Below are 23,798 nucleotides of genomic sequence, written 5' to 3'. Positions count from 1 at the left end.
AGGTGTTTTTTAGTCCAGTCAAGGCGCCATAAATGGCATTTTTGTCAACCATCCAAAGCTCTTGCTGCCTTTAGCTCTATCCTGCCCCCTGCTGTCCAATGTGTTATCACCAGCGACAGAAAATTGACTGAAGCACAAACTAGGCTAGACACTAATGCTGACATCTAGAGGTAAAACCTTCTTTTAGGTCTACGGGTAAAACGGGGCAGCGTTCCAGTGTAGAAATCAGTGACAATAGAATTGGTCGTGAGGCTACATGGGATCTTGAAGCCTATACAATCCAGAAAAAAGACGAAGTGTTGAAAAGGTCATTAGCATTTCCTATCGTTTATTGATGGGAAGTAGCCATGTTGACAAGAGGTCCCATCAACGAGTAGTTGCCAGGCTTTGGACGCGGAAGCAGACTACCACGGACACGTTCAATTTCTTGTATGGTTGTTGAGGCTCAGTCGAATAATCATATTTTCTTGGACGGCGGGATATCGGAACTGATAAGCTGATACACTTCAAAAGCAATCGCTGCGAGCAGGGTTCGAACCTGCGCGGGGAGACCCCATTGGATTTCAAGTCCAACGCCTTAACCACTCGGCCATCGCAGCTTCCCATACTACGTAGGGGGACAGAAAAAAACAAATATATTATGCTATGCAAGTAACCTACCGTTCTTCTCGAAGACTTTTTCTAGGTGTTCTTTCCAGTTAAAATGTGTACAACAGACGCACGTAGGGCCTACATGTATCCTGGCGGACAGCAGGACAGGGAAACCTCTGCAGCGTAAAGGTTTTATATACCCATCACAATGTTGCTAGTTTTGCGGTCTCAACGTTGTCGTATTGTTGAAATGCAAGCGGAGAAGCAAACATTTTGAATACAATGCCAAATGAAGCATCATATTTCGGAATTTTGTTTAAAATAACACGTAGAATTTGAACAACCTCCGCGTGTGGTTCCAAAAAATGTAGGGTGGTATACATTACCATAGGTGGCGGTAATGCGCTAACAGCTAAGTCTACCAGAGTGCACCAACGAAGGAGAGAACCGGAAGACAGGACATAACTTGGAAAAATGGCGTCCGGCAGTGGGGTTCGTTGAAATATCTCTTTGTAATTTCGGTTAAGATGTGTCTAGATAAATAATTGTGAAGGAAAAATGCAGACAATGTTAGAGAAAATGTTGCTATTTAAATGCCGCATTCATAACATTTGTGCCATCATAATAAATGCTGTGTCCAAACAAGCAAGCTAACGTTAACTGTAGAGTATTTGCTGTGCTAGCTCTTGCTAGTATCTAATGTTACACGATATTATTGTTGTTTGTAAAAAAAAGAACGCTAACGCTGGACACCTTTCAGTTACTAATTTACCATGGTTGATAACGCTAATCAAGGTTGTGTTTGTCAATTTATTAGATGGAGCTGCGTAGAGTCCGATGTCATATGTTTTGTTTTCTCTGTATATCTCCTGTATTGTTTATCGACAGATTATTATTATTCAAGTAATCGCTAGTCAAATCTCAACCAACCAACACATCTCACACTATTCTTAATGTGTTTTTTGTAAATGTTCCTACAGAACAAGGCTGACTTTCGGCGCAAGTGGGACAAAGACGAATACGAAGAGCTCGCACAGAAACGCCTTACAGAAGAGAGAGAGAAGAAAGATGGTGAGTGTTTGAATTGTAGTAACTCGGTATAATTGATAGTCAGACAGACTATCTGAAAACCTTTCATTGATGGAAAAATGCTTGCACAATTGGAGGTAGAGTCTGTTGTTATCCCCCGCATTGGAGCTGGTAGGCCTACGTGGTTTAGAGAAACCTGGGTAAGTTAACTCGGAGTAAGTGGTAAACCTCCTACAACAAGAGCCATATGGCATTGTTTTGTTGGAGAATGAAGCCATACATAGCTCATACAGGAGGTGTACCACTTACTCTGAGTTTACTTATCTAGGTTTTCACCAAAGATCATAGAGCGCTAGAATCTTTGGTTTTCACTAAACAACGTACTTGGACAACCCCCCTGTTCTCATGGCAGTAAACAAAATGGTCACAACTGCTCAGTGCAGCCAGTCTAGCAAGACACTTGCAAGACTCTTTGTTCACAACAGTTGTTGTGAGTGTGACAACTCCACAGTTGGCAGCTTGCTCATAAAGCTTTGCTGCAAAGATCATACAGGACATTTGTGTGATAATCTGTGACCTAATAATGCATATACACTAAGCAAAGTACAAGTCATGCACCATTTACCAATCGCTCTGCCCCAACGGCAGGAATTAGACAGCTCTTAACTGCTGGTTTGTAAACGGCCGATGTTGATCATGCCAAAACAAGCAGTTGTAGCAATTGCCAAATTAGACCAATTGTATTCTTCTTGTTCAACATTCATTTCGACGTAAACCTTTACATATTAAGTATGTGGAGTAGCTTTTGTTCTGTACCAGAAAGTGCAGAATATGCACCACCAGCGAAACAGGTGTTGTCTTATGGAAAAAATGTTTTGCAACAGCCTCATCTAAAGGAAACTCACTGAAGTGTAGGTATGGTCTCATCACATCATTGATGTTTAATCATTATAGGCAAGCCTGCGCCCCCAGTCAAGCGCGAGCTGCTTCGGCACAGAGACTACAAGGTGGACCTGGAGTCTAAGTTGGGGAAGACCATCGTCATCACCAAAACAACTCCCCAGTCGGAGATGGGCGGGTATGTGACCCCTTGACAGTTTTTCTGATCACAGCATGTTACAGAATGCCTGGTTACCTTGCATGGGAGGCGATTTTGGTGCCGTTCATGTAGACCTTTTGGATCCGTTTACTGAGCCTTTCTTTAGCACTGCCGTGTGTGAATAGCTCTACTCTGCCTTGCTGAGGGAAAAAAATGAAACAGAAACTTTTTAAAAGTCGTCTCAACATTGTTTTGACAACTTTATGCAACATTTATACATTATACAATGTTGATTTTCAAACAAACTTGCGTTAATGTTTTGCTGAGATCTTGTAAGGAATGTCGAACCATTGTGTGTGGTTGCATAAGGTTGTCAAAGCAATGCCATGGTTTGTGCCATAGTCTGAGAGTAAGGAAGTCCAAAGAAAATGTTACTTGGCAACTTTCATCACTTCCAGTCTGAATTCAAAGCATTCTGGTAAATAGGGCTGCTCAATTATCACAGTCATAATTGCAACATGAACCAACGCAATTACCCAATTGCAAAAGCTACAGATAATCAGGCACAGTTAATAAAGTCACTTTTATTTCATATTAATTTCATCCTCATTGACTATGCCACTTCTGGCTGGTGGCTGTACGTAGTGTGTAAGATCAATTCTGATTGCTGAGCTTCACATTTGGCCGGGGGTGCTGTGCTTAGTGCACAAATTGGGTGGCATAAATTATATAGACATTTGGAACATTGAACTGCATCAGTTTATTGACACTCAAAAATCATATCGCAACTTGCAATATCTGTCCCAGAAAATCACGTTTAGATACTTTCCCCAAATCATTCATCTCTTCTGTTAAAGTTTTAGAACAAGTGGCAGGAGCTGCTTTTGACCTTTCTTTCTCTTCATTGCCATCATGATGACCCCATGCCCCATTGATACAATTATTTCTCCTAATGCTGTTCATATTGACATGAACCCATATGACATTATCCATAAGTGGTTGAATCCTAGACTGCTTTTTTATTGGTGAGCTGATCTTGATAAAAGAAAAAAGCATGCCATGCTTTTATGGCTGCCAGTTGTTATGCTAACAGTGCAAACATTTTTATAACCTCAAAATAGATCCTTGTATAACCCTGGTCACTCTTGATTCTCACACTATGTCTCCCACGATTTTAAACCCCTACAACTCTTGAGGAGCAGGGCTCTAACTCAAAAGTTAGTCTGTGAGCGAGTTTACCCTCAGTTACTGCAATGTACCATATGCACAGAACCCAGCTCATTTTATTCCTGGTGGAGCCAGGTTTGTTGTAGCCACCGTTACTGTTAATGTAATTAGTGTCTACACTGACCAGGTTGGATGTTGCACCTAGTGAATCAACACGTTACGATGTAGAATTATTTATGCCTTATGTGTTAAAATGTCTATTATTGGGCAAACAAGATATTCAATGTCGGAGTGACCATGTGTGAGAAGCAGTATGTAACAGAAGATGCAGTTACAACACATCTAACCCTCCACCGAAAAAATTTACATTATTGGTGGTAGCTTGTGGTCGAACTGAGAGGGATTTGTTCACCTCAAAAGAACCTTAAATAGTTTAAATGATAGAGTTCTACTTCAATGCAATACTAGCTGTCATCTTAAAGGAATAGTTCGGAATTTTGGACATAGGACCTTATTTCCAACTTAGTCGGGGTGATATAGGTCGGTGAAGACCATTTTCAGTGAATTTCTGCCCTTCCTTGAGTTGCAGCGTTCATCTCGTGCTAACCTGGTGCCGAGATAACGCAAGTCAACGGTAACATCCAGCCTGCCACTGAAAACACTCCGCAGAACACCCGAAACAAATAAATTATAACGTCAGACTATCGATGCACATGCCTGTGTTGATAGAACAATGTTAGAAATAAAACTAACCTTGCATCGCATTGCAATAGCCTACTTTGTTCCCTGTATGGCAGTGGCGGATTGATATTGAGAAACTAGTCCCTCAAAATGTAATAAATCATTGAGTTGCAAGGTTAGTTTTATTTCTAAAAGTATTCTATCAACACGGACATGTATATTGATAGTCTGATGTTTTAGTTGACTTGTCTCGGGTGTGCTGTGGAGTGAGTAAGACTGTTGTTGATGTCAGACTGATGTTACCGTTGAAATGCGTTAGCTCAGAACCAGAGTTAGCAAAGGGGAATGCTGCAACTGAAGGAAGGGGTTAAACGCGATTAAAAACGGTCTCCACCGACCTATATCACCTCGTTAAAGTTGGAAATGAGGTCCTATGTCCAAAATTCCGAACTATTCCTTTAAGGTCTATCCCACCATGTTGTTTTAACCTAATGCATTGATGGGATTTGTATGTGTAAATAATGTTGGTGTCACTGTATCTTAAAGCAGCAGTAATGACTTCATGTAATTTATAATTATGCTGTTCTCAAGAATGATTGACAAGGTACATGCTACACCGGGCACGTAACTGAAGCGTTCATTTATGTAGCATATGCTGCAGCAATTAGCTTCTACTGTAAAAAAAAAGTGCTGGAAAACGGGTTTAATTATATCAGTTTATTTGTTTATTTTATTTATTGTTTTATTTTATTTTGTGTACACAAATGGGAAGGGTTTGTCGGGTGTTTTTTTTCCAGTTGGTCCCATACTCAGCACTGTGAATGGGTTGTGACTGTCATTTGGCAAGCAACCTGTGGATATTGTGGACCACTTTAAATTCTGAAGTTTTTTGTTTGCTTGTTGTCTTTTTTTTTTTTTACTCAAGGTATTACTGCAATGTATGCGATTGTGTCGTGAAAGATTCCATTAACTTCTTGGATCACATCAATGGCAAAAAACGTAAGTATTAAGGTTTTTTTACGTAAAGTACTTTATTTATTTCCATTAACACATATTGGAATTAAATAGATGTGCCTCTGGAATATACATCTAATTACATTAAAATGCTATCATAGTATCTTTTTAGATTGTTGATTCCATGTTAATATATGTGGATTTAGCCACTGGAGTATCACCACTCCAGTTTGTTTTGAAAAAAAACAACTGTGTGGATTTTTATGTCAGGGATAATGGCTGCCGTGGTCTCCTGGTATACTAAATTAATGGATGAGGCAGAGACTGAAAACTCCAGAGAGCTGAGCTGAGAATATCATTTTCTCTGCCAATTTTATGTTCTGTCTTTTGTAGATCAGAGAAACTTGGGAATGTCTATGAGGGTGGAGCGTTCCTCTTTGGACCAGGTTAAAAAGCGCTTTGAAGTCAACAAAAAGAAGATGGAAGAGAAGCAAAAGGAATATGACTTTGAAGAGCGGATGAAGGAGCTTCGAGAAGAGGTCTGTGGCCACAGAAATGAGCAGAACATAGAAATGAAATAATAATTAAAGCATTGTGGAAATAAATACCTTATGAATGCTGAATCTAAATCTGGGAACAATTCTAATGCAAGTATGCCATCCTTACACAGGAAGACTTGGAAAAGATTTGGAAAAGATGTTTTGAAACAGTCAGTTTCTCAGACGCTCTCACATCTGAAGACAAGTCATAGAGTTTTGAAGTCACAGACTAGTCTCAGACTATGATTTTGCAACAACTAGAGATCTTGCAGGGACACTTTATATGACTGCAATTGGATTCATTAATTTATTTTCCATCGTGCACTAGATGTCAACAGGATCTGAAATCTGATATGCTACTCATGTCAAATTTCATATTGTCATGTTGTGGTATTTTCGTGTTTCTGCAGCATTGTTTCATGTGTGATATCTCTAACCGAAACAGAGTTGTTGTGTCACATGGGATAGCTGATTAATACCTTGTAAGAAACAAAATAAGAAGCAATCCTATAGGCTTCAGCTGTCATCTACTTTGCCCCATCCTGTTAGGTGTTGGAGAGAGGTCACTATTGTTTTTTATATTGTTCACGTCACTATTTGTATGAGCCAAAGGGTTTGTCTGTCTGTTTGTTAGCAAGATAACTCAAAACGTGATGGACTGATTTCGATAAAATTTTCAGGAAAGGTCTGAAATGACCCTAGGAAGAAACAATTACATTTTGGGAGTGATTCGTATCACCGTCTGGATTCAGGAGGCGGTTACGTTTTTCGTGTGGGGGTGTAATGGCATTGTATGGCCACGTGGTGGCGATCTGAATAGTTTAGGTTAAAATGTATGACAACCAAGGAAGAACAATACAGGCAGAGGTCTCCGCTCTCTGAGTGCTTTTCTAATAATCGATGTTTGTTTTTGGTGATCTGATCAGGAGGAGAAGGCTAAAGCTTACAAGAAGGAAAAGCAGAAAGAGAAGAAGCGAAAGGCAGAGGAGGATCTCTTTGAAGAGGACGATGAGATGGCTGCAGTGATGGGATTCTCAGGATTCGGCTCTTCTAAGAAGACCCATTAGAAATATGAACTTTTTTCTTTCTTTCTTTTTTTTTCTTTTTTTTTACTGAGCGAGTTAGTAAGACCTGTCCTTCTCAACTGCAGTATTCAGTTGAGGCTCAGCTTGGCATTCCCTTTTTATCATGGATCCAACTGTAAAAAAAACCCCTCTATTCTTTTATTTACTCATTCTCTACATCTCAGTACAAGGAAGCCTTGGTATGCACCAGCTATTTGAATAAGGCACAGGTAGAGTTGATCTTTGTGTAACTGCCACCAAAACCAAGAGCTGTGTGGTGGCAATATGCTTATGTTGTTTTGATCTCTTATTTGTAATTTAATGGTGATTTTATATTAAAAATTAACCAAAAAATGGACAGTTGATTTTTTTTCCCTTTAATTTGTATACATATTAAGATATGAATGACTGTTTATATTCTACCTCCTACAAAATATGTTCTAGAAAAAGTTGAATATCCACTTTGTACTAATACTATTCATCAGCTTTTTAGTCTTCACTCTCATCATGAATGTGAAGAAATTGAACATCCTTACTCCTGGTAATCAGTATGACATTGGACATACTTTACTTGGATAGTTCGCCTACTTTACAGATGCTCAGATTATCATCACACTACCTGTTGACTAAGAATTGGATTTGCTTAAAGGGATAGTTCGGGTTTTAAGACACGAAGTTATGGGTTCCCTGTCAGCAACGTTGTGCATCAGCACTGACTTACCCCCCGACAGCGTCCTGTGAGCCGAGATCCAGCCGGTTTTTGATGCCGGACTATTTTCTTCAGCAAGTTTCTGGGGTCACGAAAGTAAAGTGTTTTTCTTCTCAAAACCATATGCGTTCAACAGAGTGATATATTTGCACCACAAAAACGTTGTCCAGCTGTCAGTAGCGCGCAGTGATAGGAATCGCGAAAAATAAGTAAGTGATAACGAGGTTTGAATTTTTCCTGGACAACGTTTTTGTGGTGCAAATATATCACTCTTTTGAACGCTTTCGTGACCCCATAAACTTGCCGGACTACTTTCTTCAGCATCAAAAACCGGCTGGATCTCGGCTCACAGGACGCTGTTGCGGGGTAAGTCAGTGCTGATGCACAACGTTGCTGACGGGGAACCCATATAACTTCGTGTCTTAAAACCCGAACTATCCCTTTAAGGTGATGTTCCATGGTTGTTCAACAGCAATTTTACATTTTGAACTTGAGTCTTAATATAGTCTGTTATGTCTGTCTGGACTACCCAAGTAAGGTGTTACATTGATGTCAGCTACCCACTGGTTTAGAAGGTGTCTGTTTGACTTTCAGTGATTGCTAAGATAACACCACAGTGAAAGTGACAAACATGCCAATCGTATTAGTATCAGGTTTTCAGTTCTATGTTTATTAATTATTGGCACACTTTATTTGCACTGTCAATTTTTTTTTTAAGGATTTGTTGCATCTATATGCAATGGAGAGTCACAAGTTAACCATAAATGTAACTATTAGTACAAGAACTTCATAGCATGCAGTTGCAAGGCCACACACATGGAGGGCGTTCTGGGCTGTGAATTAAGCTGCATGGCATTCCCATATCGGCCGGCAGGAGGCTCCAACCTGTTATCTAAGGATAGGCTAATGTAGGTCTGCCTGGGATGTGTGCGCAATGAATCCGTATGGGTCAACAATTTTCTAATGTTATTGCTTAAGTGCATTTTGTGAAACCACAGTGACCTAAGTAATGGAGCGGTTAAGCGTCAATTTTCATTTTATTTCAAATGCCAAGATAGAAGCATCAAATTTGGTAGGAAACTCAAAGGGAGTCTGAACAGATTTAGAAACATAGGTGCCTCAGATTTGGCCCCTGGGCCAACAAATATGGATTTTAATTGGTGGAGAGAGATAGCAATAGAGCCTAACACAACAAATACAGTTACATATTTTACCATAAATCAATCAATTAAAAAAAAAAAGCCAAAAGAAACTACGCTGTAAGATTTTTGATGCTGACTGAAGGGCTAAGATAAGAAAACGCTGCTTGGTCCAGTGAATGGAACATTCACGTGAGTGAGGGTGTACGCAGGTGAAGACAAGCACGTTTACCTGTTCAAGTTCACAGAGCAAAGGGCACCGACAATGACAACCAGTCCTATTGTGTTTATGCCAACAGAAACCACAAACAAACATTAATGACATTAACAGTGTACATTCCTCAGTGAGGAGAAGTTCACCTCATCTAAATAACAAAATATATTTCCTCATTAGCAGCATTGAGGTTGAAAATATTTAGACTTGGACTTGCTCTAGGAACTTCAGGAATAGGTATTGTAAAAAACACATTTGGTGTTAGCCTGTTTATTATAATGTGGTTCATTGAAAGCTCTGTCATTTGCTTTGTATAAAAATGACAGCTGAATGACTAGGCCTAAATTTAAATTCTTGAATGATTCTTCCCATCATGAATTTATGCTACTATATGGTATCACAGGGGCCAGAGTTGGTCATTTTTTTTATTTCTAATTATTTAAAAGTTATTGTGTGAAGAATTACATATCTTAAAAATATGTATGTGTCTTAGATGTTAGTTTCTGCTTTCAATCTCTTCACCTAACAAAGCCCCAGGGGCCAAATCTGACGCACCTACAGTATGATTCTAAATATAACCAGACCCCCTTTGTTAGTTTTTCTACCACGTTTGATGCTTTTCTCAAAGTGGTCGATTTTTGTGCTTAACAGCTCCACTTAAGTCCCAAACTTCATGAGCAATATTGTTAACAATAAAAAAAGTTACATTTGATAATCTGTATGACAAAACACACAAAACTGCAGCCCTTTACCTAACCTTTATCCTATAAACCTTATATTGACTATCAGTCATGCTGTTTCCAGTCAATCCTGGGCTCATTAATTGTGCTCTTTGCTTTCACACGACCTTGAATTGCATTCAAATGTAAACAGTTGGTTGCTTGAAACGACGTGATTTCATCATCAGTTATGAGTCCCATACATTATATATTTTTTTCCATCTCTACGCTCATTGCACTTGTTTGGTCATCGCTATCAGACATCACAAAAAAGTAGCCCTTGCTATACATTGACACAATAGCCACTTGCTTCTAGAGTAAACCTTGTAAGAGTGCTTAATCATGTTCAAGAACAGTATAGCCATTTCATGCATCAAAGGTGAATGTTACACTGACTTAATGCACATTCATTCAAATTTGATTCATGTGGTAGGTCTTTAAGGACCTCACGTAACCATTATGAAAGGCTTTAGTATTACTGACTTTTTCCATCTTTGGTAAACATTATGTTGGTATTTTCAAGAAATAGGCAAAGCTTTACAACCAATTGAGTGTGTTGTTGTGTATCGTAAAGCTGAAAACATTCTAAACACAATATGGCAGCAGGATCTACCAGAACCCCTAAAGTGTGGTCTCCGTTTTTGTCCAATCCTAGGAACTATTAATTTTTTAATGTTTCTTGAAATGCAATACCACAAAAATGAGGCCTACCATCAGTAGAGGATAAATGTCCTCTGCCTACCACACAAATGCTTACTGGGCTTGCAATCTGTTTTCACAGCAACCTGCCTTTACACCTGGTATCCTGCATTTGGCTGTGCTGAAGGAAAACCATCAGAAAACCCAGTGGGAAACATGTAGGGCCTACTGTATACAACCTCAGGAAAACTTGTGGGCAAGGCAAGGCAATTTTATTTATATAGCGCATCTCTTACCAAGGCAGTTCAATGTGCTTCACATCATCAGTTAGATCAAGTAAAAAAAACCTCACATGCGGGGAACAATATGTTATTGTGACAATAATTGTGTACAATATTAGGACCTCCTTGGATCACATTGCGATGGACACTAGACTGGATTCAATGAACAACCTCAGTGTGTGTGTGCAAATATTTGCATCTTCAATGCTTACACTGTAATATAGTCCCAGTTTGTTAATTCAGTAAGAACATCATCTAAGCCAGTGGATCTCAAACCTTTTCTGACATTGCCCACTTTAGAGGTGAGGAATTTTCAAGAGCCACCTGAACCCATCAATCCAGCAACATGGTAATGTTCAAATATTTTTTCCACATTTTGGTTCTATGGTACAATTCTCATCTCGGTCCGCTTGATAGCATTATTAAAGTCTTTGTCTCTACTCCCTGCTAGTGGGGCCTGCTGATCTATGTGATTAGAATGAGGAGGGGGGGGGGGGGGTTGTATTGGAGTATAACATTTGCCAAGTTGAATCCAAGAGTGAAAAGTGGTTCTGGTTTGAGAATGAAGTTGGTAGTTTAAGAATGCAAAATTCAAGAAATTGAGTCGTCTACTCTGAGGCCCTCGTCCCTGACAGGTTGTTGTGGTTAAATATTGATGGTGCTTTTGTATTGCCTAAGCACCTCTATACTGTGCACCACACACTCTCACAGGTTTACAAGACCCTGAATCCATATGTCTGGAGAATGTATTTTACGTAGGAATATTTTCAATGTAAAGTCTTAAAGTCTTTCACATGTTCCTTATAATAATAGACTTCACGTGTGGGAAAGGAGGTGCTAGTCATAAAAATCCAATCAGTCTCACGGGCATGACCATCATTTGAACTGCATGTGGGATCCCACCCATTGTAATGCTGTTACAGCCTAACGCTCGTACATCTGTACAAAGATCAGTCGAGTCATTAGTGTATCTGCCTTTACAATCCTTCCACTCCTCTGTGGTTTTCTTGGTTTTTTTGTTGTTGTTGTTGCCACAGATACGTCTGTGTCCAGGGGCAGGGGTTGCAGGAAATGTTTGACCTCTCTGGTATCGCTTCTTTTTAAGAGACCATAAAGCAGCCTGTTGTGGTCTGAGCGATTGCCATATTGACCCATACCGTGTTTGACAATCGATAACGCGAGGAAAACCATGGCAACCCAATGTGTTTTGCCTTAACTAAGAAGTACAAAGGCAAATAGAGAAAGTGATGTTTTCACTGTTACTTTTCATAGCTTGTGTAGCCAACATCCTTGTAAACTTTATGAATAAAGGATAGCACTCATTGTTCTTTTTTAAACTCTTAATTTCCTCATGGCCATTTCAGGGCAATCACACCCTTCATCAGCCTGATAATGGCAATGTAGCCATTGTCCTGCCATGGCAATGCCATCACCTCTTTCGTTCTTGCAAGCTAGTAGCCCGCCCTGGCACTTTCTGTATCCTCTTGTCAGACAGTATAGATAGATAGATAGATACTTTATTGATCCCCAAAGGGAGATTCAAGTATACGTGCAGATGGTGCATGCGTGCTTCTGTGTTCTGTGTTTGTTTGTTTGTTTGTTTATGGTGTTGTGATGCCTTGCCACCAGCCTTAATCTGACGCGTGACGGGTATGAACTCAACTGATCTTGATTTCAAGTGGCTGGGTGGAATCCTCGTTAGTCTTGTTATCCATTAACCATCCCGTAGGTGTTCCCCAGAGGACGCCGAGATGAGACGGCTGGCACGACTGGCCAAGGCTTTTGGACTACTGATTTTACTGTATGTGTGACTCATAGTGACATAACATCCCATTTATTCATTCTTGATGGTTCAAGGACAAAGGCAAATTCATAAAAGGCAAATTCAAACGGCATGTTAGTCACAACATTACAGTGCAGTACAGTGCTCCCCTCAAACGCACAATGTTTGTGCCACTTCATAACAAGAAATGTATGTGCCAGCCTTTTCTCAAATTGTGTTTTTATATGTTGAAGAAAGACTTTAGAAAGGGCAGTGTCAGCTTTCACTTTCCAAATTAATCAGGAGAGATTGTTCCTAGATGAGATTCCTTCATGCAGTGAATCTGGAAAGCTTGTTCCTAGAAGAGATTCATAGTTATTATGCAGTAAATGCTTGCGTAAAGTGTGTTCCTCTTGAAGTGATCTAGAGCTGACTAACTAAAACAGACTAAATCCACCATTCACAGATACAGTACAGTTTGCTTGTGTGAGTAAGCCCATACCTTTTGTGCACTGTTTATTTAAAGCTTCTCAATGGCAAAGGGTTAAATGGTGGTGTCAAAAGAAAGAAAGAATGAAAGAATGAATGAATGAACGAATGAATGAATGCTTCTCTCGACACAAAAGGTCACTGCCCTGGAAACTTGGGTTTTCTTCCTACACAAGGTTGGTCTCAGTTATGGTTAACTTAGACCCAAGAATGTTGAAGTACAGTGTGAAACACAAACAGACTCAAATGTAACAGATGCCATTGCTTTGACCCCATCACTCTTCTGAGTTGTGAGACATCAGGTCAGTTCCCCGTACGTGGATCAAGCTTAATCCTAGACCAAATACATTTGGTTGAAAGAGAGATCTTGAAGATCACTTGAGTTCTCTTTTAGTCAAGGATGAGGCTTAATTCATCTACAGCAAACGTGAGTTTTAGCTGACTAACACAGGCAGCAGGTGATAAGTGAGAATATGCAATCTGTGACCTGGAGCTCTGGTTTTATGAGCGAAGGGTGTAACGGGAGTGTCGTAGCAGTGATTTGTCCAGGATTGTACCTTCCTGGATGAGGGCTGATTCTCTGAAGGGATCTCTAAAGGGCATGACAGACAGTGACAGTCATAATCTCATCTCATTAAAAAGACATTAGTTTGATAAAGATAGTGATTGTTGCCACTGGTGCGACCTAGCACATCCCAAACTATTGTGACAACAAAGATTTTGTTGCCTTTAATAGAAATGGTCTTTGTTTTAGATATGTAGTGGACATATGCACATGAGAACTGTTCTATCTCTTTTCAGTCATCATATCATGCAACAGTCAAGTCGATACAAAAAATGCAGTTAGTATGACTTGAAAGTGTTTGGACTCTGAGTTAGCCAGGTAGTAGTCAATAAGCCGAGTGATCTATGGAATGGGAATTCTCTAATTATGCAATACAGTCTGAGAATTCTTGGATACGACCATTCTAATGAACGCTTTACAGCCACACACACCTTCCCAAACAGTGGCACACCCTTTTCCTATCTTAAGTTAATAATTTACCTCTCTAGTTTTGCAATGAACATTGAAAAATAATACCCACGGGGATATGATAAACCACCCCCACCCCCCACCCCCTCATATCTTAACCCAAGGCTTTAAAAGCTTGACCTTGTGCTAACATTCGATCTCTGTTCAGCTTACTCCATCGATCCACGATGGACTACCTCAAGCTGATAGTCATTTTAAGTTGGATAGGGATATCATTAGTGGAAAATAAACAACTGTAAGTATGGTGCTGATTTTTTTTGGTTGATATTTGATATTTTTTTTATATTCTAGACTAATTGTAAAACACAAATAATGCAAATTGATCATCACATATGATAGAAATGTCAAAAACAATATTAACAGATGTACATTAAATCTGATCAATAATGTGATTCAAGTTATATCAAGTTATATGTGTGTTGATTATTAATATATCAACTGCAATGCAACTGTTAAATGTTTATGGTTATGGTGTTCATTTGTGTTCAGTAATGAACTAATTGTCCTTCATGGTAGAATAGTGGTTATTTTATGATTCATCATGTGGGATATTTTAATACACTGAAATGAGAATTTAAATATTTTTTTTTTATCTTTTCTTATTTCAGAGTAAGAACAGGGGAGGCTGGTAGGTTCTCTTGCCGTGTCACAGTCTACATGTACATCCTGTAGTAGCCTACATACTACATAGTAGCCAACACACTTAATTCCAGGGAAATTGTCCATATATGCTGGAAATTACAGGAAAAGAAGGAAATGTTCATATGTGAATGAAGAAATCACATCATATGAACAGCAGAGAAGAGGCATAGATAGGAGACTATTAGACTATTTGTGTCTGTCTCAGGACACAGGGAAATTGATTAAGCCTATCCCTTACAGTACATCAAAGTAAACACTGTCTGTTTAATTAAACTGTTAACGATAATACTGACAGTAGACGATACATTGCGAGGCAGGTTACAATACATGAATCAATAAACAGGTAGTTGACGCATCAGATTTCGTAGACGTTATCTAAACAGCTTAGTCATTAGGCCTACCATTTGATTATTTATCTTTATGATTTAACTTCTACTGTGCCAGGTTTTTTTTTTTAAATCTATGAATGATACTGAAACTGAAATTTAAAAGAAATTGACAAGTTGACAAGAAATTTTAAAAAATTGACAATTGATAATTGATAATCAATTGATAATTGATCATTTAGACAGGACAATTGATACAATCTCAGTTGAATGAGGTTTGATCAAGCGTTATTTTAGCTCGTGGACAAGTACAGTACACCACTGGAGCCACTAACGGACTACTTTTAATCTATATGGAAGTTGTTTCAAATACGCATTTTCAAGCTCAAGTTTATTCAGCACTTTATCATATTATAATGGTAATCCTGTGTGTTTTATACGTTATGCATTACAGCTGTGCCTGAAAGTTTTGAGAGTGACACACATTACTTCAGTATTTTCTGATTAATCTTTCTTATTTCACATCTATAAAAAAGGCAATTCATGATTTTAAGCTCTTCTTTATAGCAGTAGTTTTGTAATGTTATTTATTTGTTTTCTCATATCTCCCTATCTCTGTTCCATAGCAGTCCTGACCTCCTGTAACTTTAACGACGATGAGGAGCCATTTTGTCAGTTCCGTCAAGACTACACGGACAACAGTGACTGGACACGAAACCGTGGTTCCACTCCCACAAATGGGACCGGACCGAGTGGTGACTACCCTGATGGAAGTGAGTGGCAGACTATCTAAAGTTTTAGTGAAGTTGTGATGCCTTTTGGTGAATATCATATTCAAAAATAATTTTACACTCCCTGAGCCAACAATTCGTCTTGCATTTTAAAACAAGTCCAGTAGATCTCAGCTTTGTTTTTAAAATAGTGATATCTTACACAACATGGAATCCGTCCATGTGAAGTGCCCCTTGATGGCAAACATGCTCTATACTATAGGGATGGACTTTGTCTGCAATATATTTTCTTCAAAATAGGTCCATGTGTGGTCTCTATAGAGTCTAAGGGAGGTTATACATACTGTAGTCTTATGGGGCCCCACCATAGACTTCAAGGCAGCACTGCCTAAAAGGCGCTAGGGTTAGGCAAGGGTTAGGGGTTGGGTTAGGTGCCTTGATGTCAACGGCCCAAACGGCCCAAAAAGACCATCAAGCCTAAGGGTCTGGAGAATTCTCCTGTGGGGTCTAACAAAATATTCCCAACTATGAGCGCACCATCAAATATGAACTACAGGCACTAGACAATAAAGTTTGTCAAAGTTTATCAATGAGCAAAAAGCCTAGATGTTTCCTCAAACGTTATATGACAGGGTAATAAAGTCCCCCAGAGTAATAAAGCTCACCAATGTTTATGAGGAAAACGCCTTTAGATGTTTCCTCAAAGATTATATATTTTTTGTCTTTCAGCTGGCTTCTACATTTATCATGAAGCTGATAATGTCGGAACCAAGAAAACAGCACGTTTAATAAGCCCCTCCCTCAGCTCGGGCCCAGATCCCATCTGCGTGCAGTTCCGCTACTACATGTATGGCTTCGACAACCAGAACCTTCTGAGGGTTCTTGCTAAACGAGGAGGTTCATCTGAGGAGGCGGTCTGGGAGAAGGTCGGATACCAAAGTCCTTCCTGGCTGAAAGGATCCGTCACCGTGGCCAAACCCCTGGGAACATCACTGGAGGTGAGTCAGCGGGGGTGTATCATCCGATTTACTGCCTCTTTACAGCTCTGTAATGTTTATCACAGGGCGTTCACAATGCACCTAATCTTTTTTTTTATCTTTTTTCACGGGTCCTTGTTAAGACAAGTGGCCCGTTAAAACAACATAACTGCATGTGAGAAGAGTTTTGTTTTTCGATTTTTAGTTACCGCTTGATTCGGTAGAATTATTCACAAAAATGCACCAAAGAGATACAAATGGTTGGCCTATGTGCAATTAAATGATTGTTAAATCTTTCTTTGTAATTTTGTTTTCAAGATTGTGTTCGAGGCCACTCGTGGTTTCACCTCATCATGTGACACAGCTCTTGATAATATTGTCATCAGTGAAGGAGCTTGTCCTGGTAAAATTTCACATTATCACATAATTCAGAATGTTATCTGCTGCTACTGTATTTGGACCATACTGCCAAGAGTGTAAGACCAAGACCAACTGTCCCTGTTACAGGATGTTTGTTTGCCTGTGACTTTGACACAAATGGGGACCTCTGCAATTGGGAAGTGCAAGTCCCAGACGACAGAATTTTCGGATGGGAACCATTCAATGGGCCAACCGACACCGAAGGAACCGGCCCCGATGATGACTACTCCAAACCCGGCTGTGAGTCTTGTCATTTCTTTCTACCTGAAATCTACTTTGATGACTCAAAAAATACACGTTCCCTCATTAAGTTGCTCTTGCCTTTTGTCATTCCTTGTGTTTGTGTGTGAACAGTTGGGAGCTATCTGCTGATGGACTCCATGTATGCTGTCGCTGGCCTCTCTAGCCAACTTTGGAGCCCCTCTGCCTCCTCTGCGTCTAGTGGATGTCTGGAGCTAAGCTTCCACTACTACATGTTCGGCACAGCCACCACCATGCAACTCAGTGTCCATGTTGCCACAGGTGAGAGCATGAAGGGGTTAAATGCAATCCGTGTTTTTCAACCGACGCCTTATATACTGTATGTTTGATGTAATGTTAATGTAAATATAAATGTATATTGTATAAATGGAAATGTAATGTAATGTAATGACCAAAAGTGCCTCAGTATCGGTCAGTATTGGCCATGCGACGGTTAAATGTGAGGAGTTTTAAAGGAAAAGGTTCCCTCAAAATCTTTTCTGTTCTGTTGTCTGATTCCTCTCCGTAGGCGGCGTGATGGGACCTGCCATCTTCACCCTAACGGGGAACCAAGGCGAGGGCTGGAAGCCCGCCGAGGCTCGCTACGTTGGCACAGGACCCGTCCAGGTGATTATATTACCGGTTTCCACTTATCCTGTAATCAGGGATGGGCAAAGTATCCTCGTCAATTATCAATTAAAATGAATCAGTAACAGACAATGAAACTTTTATCGTTATACTTTATCTTGACTTGTGCTACCGCTCTTCTTTTTAGTTTGTGATAGTTGGAGTTTATGGAGACACTTCTAAGACTGACATCGCCATTGACAGTGTATGCATCGCAACTTGCCAAGGTAAAAATGTCGAAGTTATGGCAGCTCAGACTGCTAATGTAAATTGTGTGGTGTGTGTGTGTGTGTGTGTGTGTGTGTGTGTGTGTGTGTGTGTGTGTGTGTGTGTGTGTGTGTGTGTGTGTGTGTGTGTGTGTGAGAGCTTTTCTGTACTCTCAACACATGCAATTCAGCAACATGCCCACATATTGTGCAATGTAAAGGTTGTCACAGACACCCAGTCATATTTTCTTTATGTCAGTACATATCAAATGGCCACATATTTGAATTATATTTTTGCTTCAGTCACTGTTTCACTTCAGTTCTGTCTTAGTTCATAGATAATAATTCATTATTGAATCAAATGAAATATGTTTTATTGTATTTGCCTGTCCTTTCTCATTTCTCAGCCACTACACCTGCACCAACAACCCCCAAACCTTCCTCAACCACACAAAAGCCAACTACTCCCAAGCCTGGCCCAACCACACCAAAGCCATCTACGCCTGCATCAACAACTCCAGGTTTGTCAATTCACTTTTATGACCTTGTAAAAAAAATGTTTTAAACTATTCAGTACAAAAACACAATCTCTGATATTAGTGTTTATAATATGTTCACATGTACAGTACATCTCTTTCTCAGTGGTGACTCTCCATATGTTGCCACCTGTCAGTCTCACCCTTTCTCTTTGGCTTTCTGAATCTAGTGAAATGCCCCCCTGATTCTGACTTTTCGGAGTGTGGTCCATCGTGCGTTCCCACCTGCCAGAAGCCCAACATTGACTCCAGTAACTGCACTGGGACCTGTGTGAGCGGCTGCTTCTGTAGACCAGGCTTTGTGCTGTCAGGAAACCGGTGTGTTCGCTCTGACAAGTGTGGCTGTCTGGATGACAACAACAACTATTATGAGGTATATTCAAGACAGACCTTTCTTGTCTTTGAGCTATCTTTGGATTAAATATCATCAAAATAAGACAAAGTCTAACAAGCTTGTTTTTCCATCAGCCTGGAGAGGTTGTGTTTGGGGATGGCTGCTCCAAGCTGTGTCGCTGTGCTGGAAACTACACTCTCTCCTGCGTGGACAACAGCTGTGCTCCCACTGAGGAGTGCCGAGAGGTCAATGGAGTCCCTGGATGTTATCCTCAAGGTAATGAACATTTTTAATCCTCTGAGATTTTGTGCGACATTCTTTCATTTTTGGTATCTACTAACAAACTGTCTCTACCCACAGGCACCTCCACCTGTGTTGCCTCTGGAGATCCTCACTACACCACCTTTGATAAGCAGAAGTACAACTTCATGGGCAACTGCACCTATGTGATGTCCAAACCATGCAACACCACTGGTCTGCCACACTATGAGGTCCACGTGTCCAATGAGAACCGCAACAACAACAAGAAAATCAGCTACGTATCAGCGGTGCATGTCTACGTCCATGGAATGACCATTTCCATCCTTAAAGGAGGAACCGTGCGGGTAAGATATAGGATGCAAGCAGTTTATTCTGTGGTAGTTCAACGTTGTACATAAAGTAGTAGTGGTCCATATTTGTATGAAGTGTCTGGTTGTCTCTTGACTGTCTTCTCTCTGTGCATCCCCAGATCAATGGCACCAATGTGAACCTGCCTGTGAACCCAGCTGCAGACGTTTCTGTCTACAAGTCTGGAAAACATTACACCGTGGCCATGAGTTTTGGAGTGACTGTTCGCTACGATGGCAACCACTTCATGGACATCAAAGTGATTGCAGCGTAAGTAAAAATCAGAATACTAGTTAATGCTGGTACATTAATCAGGTATTTCTTTGGTGGATCCCAACACCATCAGACTGGTTTTACTGGAATAATCGGCTGTTTTATCTTGCTCTGATATGTGAACTAAAACAAATAATGGTTTGCTTCCATAGGTACAAAGAGAAGATTTGTGGCCTTTGCGGAGATTACGACGGCAACTCCAAGGATGACTTCCGTACACCTGCAGGCGAACTCGTCACAAAACCGAATGACTTTGGAAACAGCTGGAACTCTGACCCAGAGTAAGATTTTACAGGGAAAACCATAGTAACATCATGTCTTTTTAACACATAAAATATACAGTACATGTAGTTGAGGACATAAGTACTTTGGCTTCTGCAAATACTTGGTAGTATGACACAGTTAGGCATGAAGAAAGACAAAGGCACAATGACTGCTAATTAATGGACTCAATATGTACATCTATCTTGTTGTTTACCTCTGTTTTGTCCACTCAGATGCAACAAATTTCCTGTTCTGCCTGAACCTGGTTGTACACCAGAGGAGCAGGACAAATATGAGAAACCTGCTTTCTGTGGAATCATCCTGGACAAAAACGGCCCATTCGCTGTGTGCCACCCCAAGATTAATCCCAACGTGAGTAAAAGCAGGTCCATTATGGAAAATGGTTCATGTTAAAGGAGCCTTTTTTGGGGCAAATATGTAGGTACACTTTCGATTTTAATATGTTACTAACAATATATTTTCATGGTGTGTTTTATGTTCTGCTGCAGAGCTTCTTCAAGGACTGCATGTTTGACGTGTGTGAACTGGATGGACTGCACTCTGCCCTGTGTGAGGCCATAGAGGCCTATGTGAATGAGTGTCAGGATCGTGGAGTCACCATCGGATCATGGAGGAACACCACCTTCTGCCGTGAGTCTCTATCACCCTCATATTGTTGGTGGTCCTGCATATTTATTGACAAAATAAGGATTTAGCGAATTAATAACTCTTTAATGTCTTCTTTTTTTCTATCAACAGCCCTGACCTGCCCTCCCAACAGCCATTTTGAGTCCTGTGCTTCAGCCTGCCAGCCTTCCTGTGTCACCCCTTCCCCAGGGCAGTGTAGTGGACCGTGTGCAGAGGGGTGTGTGTGTGACCCAGGATTCGTCCTCAGCGCTGGCAAGTGTGTCAGGCAAGACAGCTGTGGATGCCAACACACCAATGGCCAGTACTACCAGGTGAATACACCAATGCATTGACTGACTTGTTTTCTTATTGGTGATTATTTGTATCAATGGTTATTCTATATTTCCCCAAAATCCATAATTCTCCTCTTCCTTATTGAGTTTATACTGTATAATGCGATACTTTGGCGTCTATGTTGAATGGTTACTAATCTTCTCTTCTGTTCTTTTTCAGCCTGGAGAGGAGTGGTACACCTCTGACTGTGATCTGAAGTGCAGGTGCAATCCTCCCTTTGTCAGCTGCAGTGATGGACAGTGTCCCCCTTCAAAGGAGTGTAGCATCCAGGGAGGACTTCTGGGCTGTTACCCCATTGGTGAGTGTCATTTGGTTGATTTGACGTATGAAGAACCTTTCTGTTCGTTTTTTATGTATACCATCAGAGCTAAACAATTGTCATTTTGTCAAATAACATACAGTATGACATACAATATTTCAATAATGTTAGATATTGAAATGCTGTGCACTAGAAGAGCTCTAACAACTGAATTTCCTCTTTTCCTCTTTTTCAGCCACTACCCCCAAACCAACAACGCCCAAACCATCCACAACACCATCTACACCCAGACCAACAACACCAGGTAAGTTAAAATAGCACTACTGTTTTAATTCACTATCTAGATTGTCCTATTGGTGGGATAGACACATCTCTACATTCATTTCTCCCTGCATTTTTTTCTCTCAACTTCTTCATTCTCTCTTATGATACAGTGACGTGCCCCCCTAATTCTGACTTTTCGGAGTGTGGTCCATCGTGCGTTCCCACCTGCCAGAAGCCCAACATTGACTCCAGTAACTGCACTGGGACCTGTGTGAGCGGCTGCTTCTGTAGACCAGGCTTTGTGCTGTCAGGAAACCGGTGTGTTCGCGCTGACAAGTGTGGCTGTCTGGATGAAAACAACAACTATTATGAGGTATATACAAGAAATAGATATGACCTCTGTTGTCTTTAAGCTATCTTAGGATTAAATATCATCAAAATAAGACAAAGTCTGACAAGCTTGTTTTTCCATCAGCCTGGAGAGGTTGTGTTTGGGGATGGCTGCTCCAAGCTGTGTCGCTGTGCTGGAAACTACACTCTCTCCTGCGTGGACAACAGCTGTGCTCCCACTGAGGAGTGCCGAGAGGTCAATGGAGTCCCTGGATGTTATCCTCAAGGTATTTTAAATCAAATCTCTTTTGGGTATGAATTTTTAATCTTCTGAGATGTTGTGCAAAGTCTTATAAAACTTGGTATCTAGTAACAAGCTGTCTTCACCTACAGGCACCTCCACCTGTGTTGCCTCTGGAGATCCTCACTACACCACCTTTGATAAGAAGAAGTACAACTTCATGGGCAACTGCACCTATGTGATGTCCAAACCATGCAACACCACTGGTCTGCCACACTATGAGGTCCACGTGTCCAATGAGAACCGCAACAACAACAAGAAAATCAGCTACGTATCAGCGGTGCATGTCTACGTCCATGGAATGACCATTTCCATCCTTAAAGGAGGAACCGTGCGGGTAAGATATAGGATGCAAGCAGCGCACAGCTACTGAAAATAGAAGTGCAAGTATCCATGCAGAATGTTTTCCCTCTTAACTCTTCCATCAGTATTTCTAAATGAAGTTCTGTTCAATTGTTTATTATGCAGTGGTTCAACATTGTACATAAAGAGGAAGTAGTCCATATTTGAATGAAGTGTCTTCTTGTCTCTTCACTGTCTTCTTTCTGTGTATCCCCAGATCAATGGCACCAATGTGAACCTGCCTGTGAACCCAGCTGCAGACGTTTCTGTCTACAAGTCTGGAAAACATTACACCGTGGCCATGAGTTTTGGAGTGACTGTTCGCTACGATGGCAACCACTTCATGGACATCAAAGTGATTGCAGCGTGAGTAAAAGTCAAAATACTTCTTGATGCTAGAACATTCACTCTGTATTTTTCAGCTGGATGTCAATACCATAAGCTGGCGTGAGTGGAATAATCAGCTGTTTTATCTTGCTCTGATATATGAACTGAAGCCAAAACTGATTTGATTCCATAGGTACAAAGAGAAGATTTGTGGCCTTTGCGGAGATTACGACGGAAACTCCAAGGATGACTTCCGTACACCAACAGGCGAACTCGTGACAAATCCGAATGACTTTGGAAACAGCTGGAATTCTGACCCAGAGTAAGACTTTACAGGGAGCATCATGACATCATCACCAACTTTTAAGATATAGAATGTACATGTAATTAATTATGCATACACAAGTACTTTGGATCATGAAGATACCTGGTAGTTCAACCCATAGTAATATATGAAGAAGCACAAAGTCAAATCGGTCACTCATTAATATATTTCCCATGCAAATCTAGCACTGATTCTTCTTTGTCCACTCAGATGCAACAAATCTCCTGAGGTGCCTGTACCTGGTTGTACACCAGAGGAGCAGGATAAATATGAGAAACCTGCCTTCTGTGGAATCATCCTGGACAACAAGGGCCCATTCGCTGTGTGCCACCCCAAGATTAATCCCAACGTGAGTAATTGCATATGCATTATGAAATATATTTTAGGGTAAAGAAGTCTTTCTTGCGAAATTTAGATACACTTTCGATTTTAACA

The 23,798-nt window shown here is 40.4% G+C and overlaps 2 protein-coding genes and 1 non-coding gene across 3 annotated transcripts in view; 2 read left to right on the top strand and 1 right to left on the bottom strand.

Annotated features, from left to right (window-relative positions):
* Positions 1 to 517: 517 nt before the first annotated feature.
* trnas-uga (transfer RNA serine (anticodon UGA)) lies at positions 518 to 599 on the bottom strand. Its single transcript has one exon. It is a non-coding gene; the product is annotated as a tRNA-Ser (tRNA).
* A 368-nt stretch (positions 600 to 967) lies between these two features.
* zmat2 (zinc finger, matrin-type 2) lies at positions 968 to 7,422 on the top strand. The gene is made up of 6 exons (XM_062516940.1): positions 968 to 1,083; positions 1,572 to 1,662; positions 2,575 to 2,698; positions 5,433 to 5,506; positions 5,855 to 6,000; positions 6,927 to 7,422. The coding sequence occupies exons 1-6, from the start codon at positions 1,066 to 1,068 to the stop codon at positions 7,065 to 7,067; spliced, it is 594 nt and encodes a 197-aa protein (XP_062372924.1). The 5' UTR covers positions 968 to 1,065; the 3' UTR covers positions 7,068 to 7,422.
* A 6,794-nt stretch (positions 7,423 to 14,216) lies between these two features.
* zanl (zonadhesin, like) overlaps positions 14,217 to 23,798 on the top strand; it is a 51,211-nt gene continuing 41,629 nt past the window's right edge. Inside the window, exons 1-25 of the mRNA XM_062517272.1 lie at positions 14,217 to 14,247; positions 15,644 to 15,790; positions 16,478 to 16,746; positions 17,044 to 17,128; positions 17,233 to 17,385; positions 17,500 to 17,667; positions 17,915 to 18,012; positions 18,161 to 18,239; positions 18,626 to 18,739; positions 18,925 to 19,127; positions 19,223 to 19,364; positions 19,449 to 19,693; positions 19,819 to 19,967; positions 20,123 to 20,251; positions 20,468 to 20,606; positions 20,744 to 20,885; positions 20,994 to 21,193; positions 21,375 to 21,513; positions 21,710 to 21,778; positions 21,909 to 22,111; positions 22,214 to 22,355; positions 22,462 to 22,706; positions 22,929 to 23,077; positions 23,232 to 23,360; positions 23,574 to 23,712. Coding sequence (XP_062373256.1) covers positions 14,217 to 14,247; positions 15,644 to 15,790; positions 16,478 to 16,746; positions 17,044 to 17,128; positions 17,233 to 17,385; positions 17,500 to 17,667; positions 17,915 to 18,012; positions 18,161 to 18,239; positions 18,626 to 18,739; positions 18,925 to 19,127; positions 19,223 to 19,364; positions 19,449 to 19,693; positions 19,819 to 19,967; positions 20,123 to 20,251; positions 20,468 to 20,606; positions 20,744 to 20,885; positions 20,994 to 21,193; positions 21,375 to 21,513; positions 21,710 to 21,778; positions 21,909 to 22,111; positions 22,214 to 22,355; positions 22,462 to 22,706; positions 22,929 to 23,077; positions 23,232 to 23,360; positions 23,574 to 23,712 — 3,708 coding nt within the window. The remainder of the gene's footprint in view (positions 14,248 to 15,643; positions 15,791 to 16,477; positions 16,747 to 17,043; positions 17,129 to 17,232; positions 17,386 to 17,499; positions 17,668 to 17,914; positions 18,013 to 18,160; positions 18,240 to 18,625; positions 18,740 to 18,924; positions 19,128 to 19,222; positions 19,365 to 19,448; positions 19,694 to 19,818; positions 19,968 to 20,122; positions 20,252 to 20,467; positions 20,607 to 20,743; positions 20,886 to 20,993; positions 21,194 to 21,374; positions 21,514 to 21,709; positions 21,779 to 21,908; positions 22,112 to 22,213; positions 22,356 to 22,461; positions 22,707 to 22,928; positions 23,078 to 23,231; positions 23,361 to 23,573; positions 23,713 to 23,798) is intronic.

Source organism: Sardina pilchardus, chromosome 16 (assembly GCF_963854185.1).
Source record: "Sardina pilchardus chromosome 16, fSarPil1.1, whole genome shotgun sequence".
Lineage (NCBI taxonomy): Eukaryota > Metazoa > Chordata > Actinopteri > Clupeiformes > Clupeidae > Sardina > Sardina pilchardus.
The sequence above is the reverse complement of the archived record's forward strand: the minus strand, read 5'-3'. Positions and strand labels throughout refer to the sequence as shown.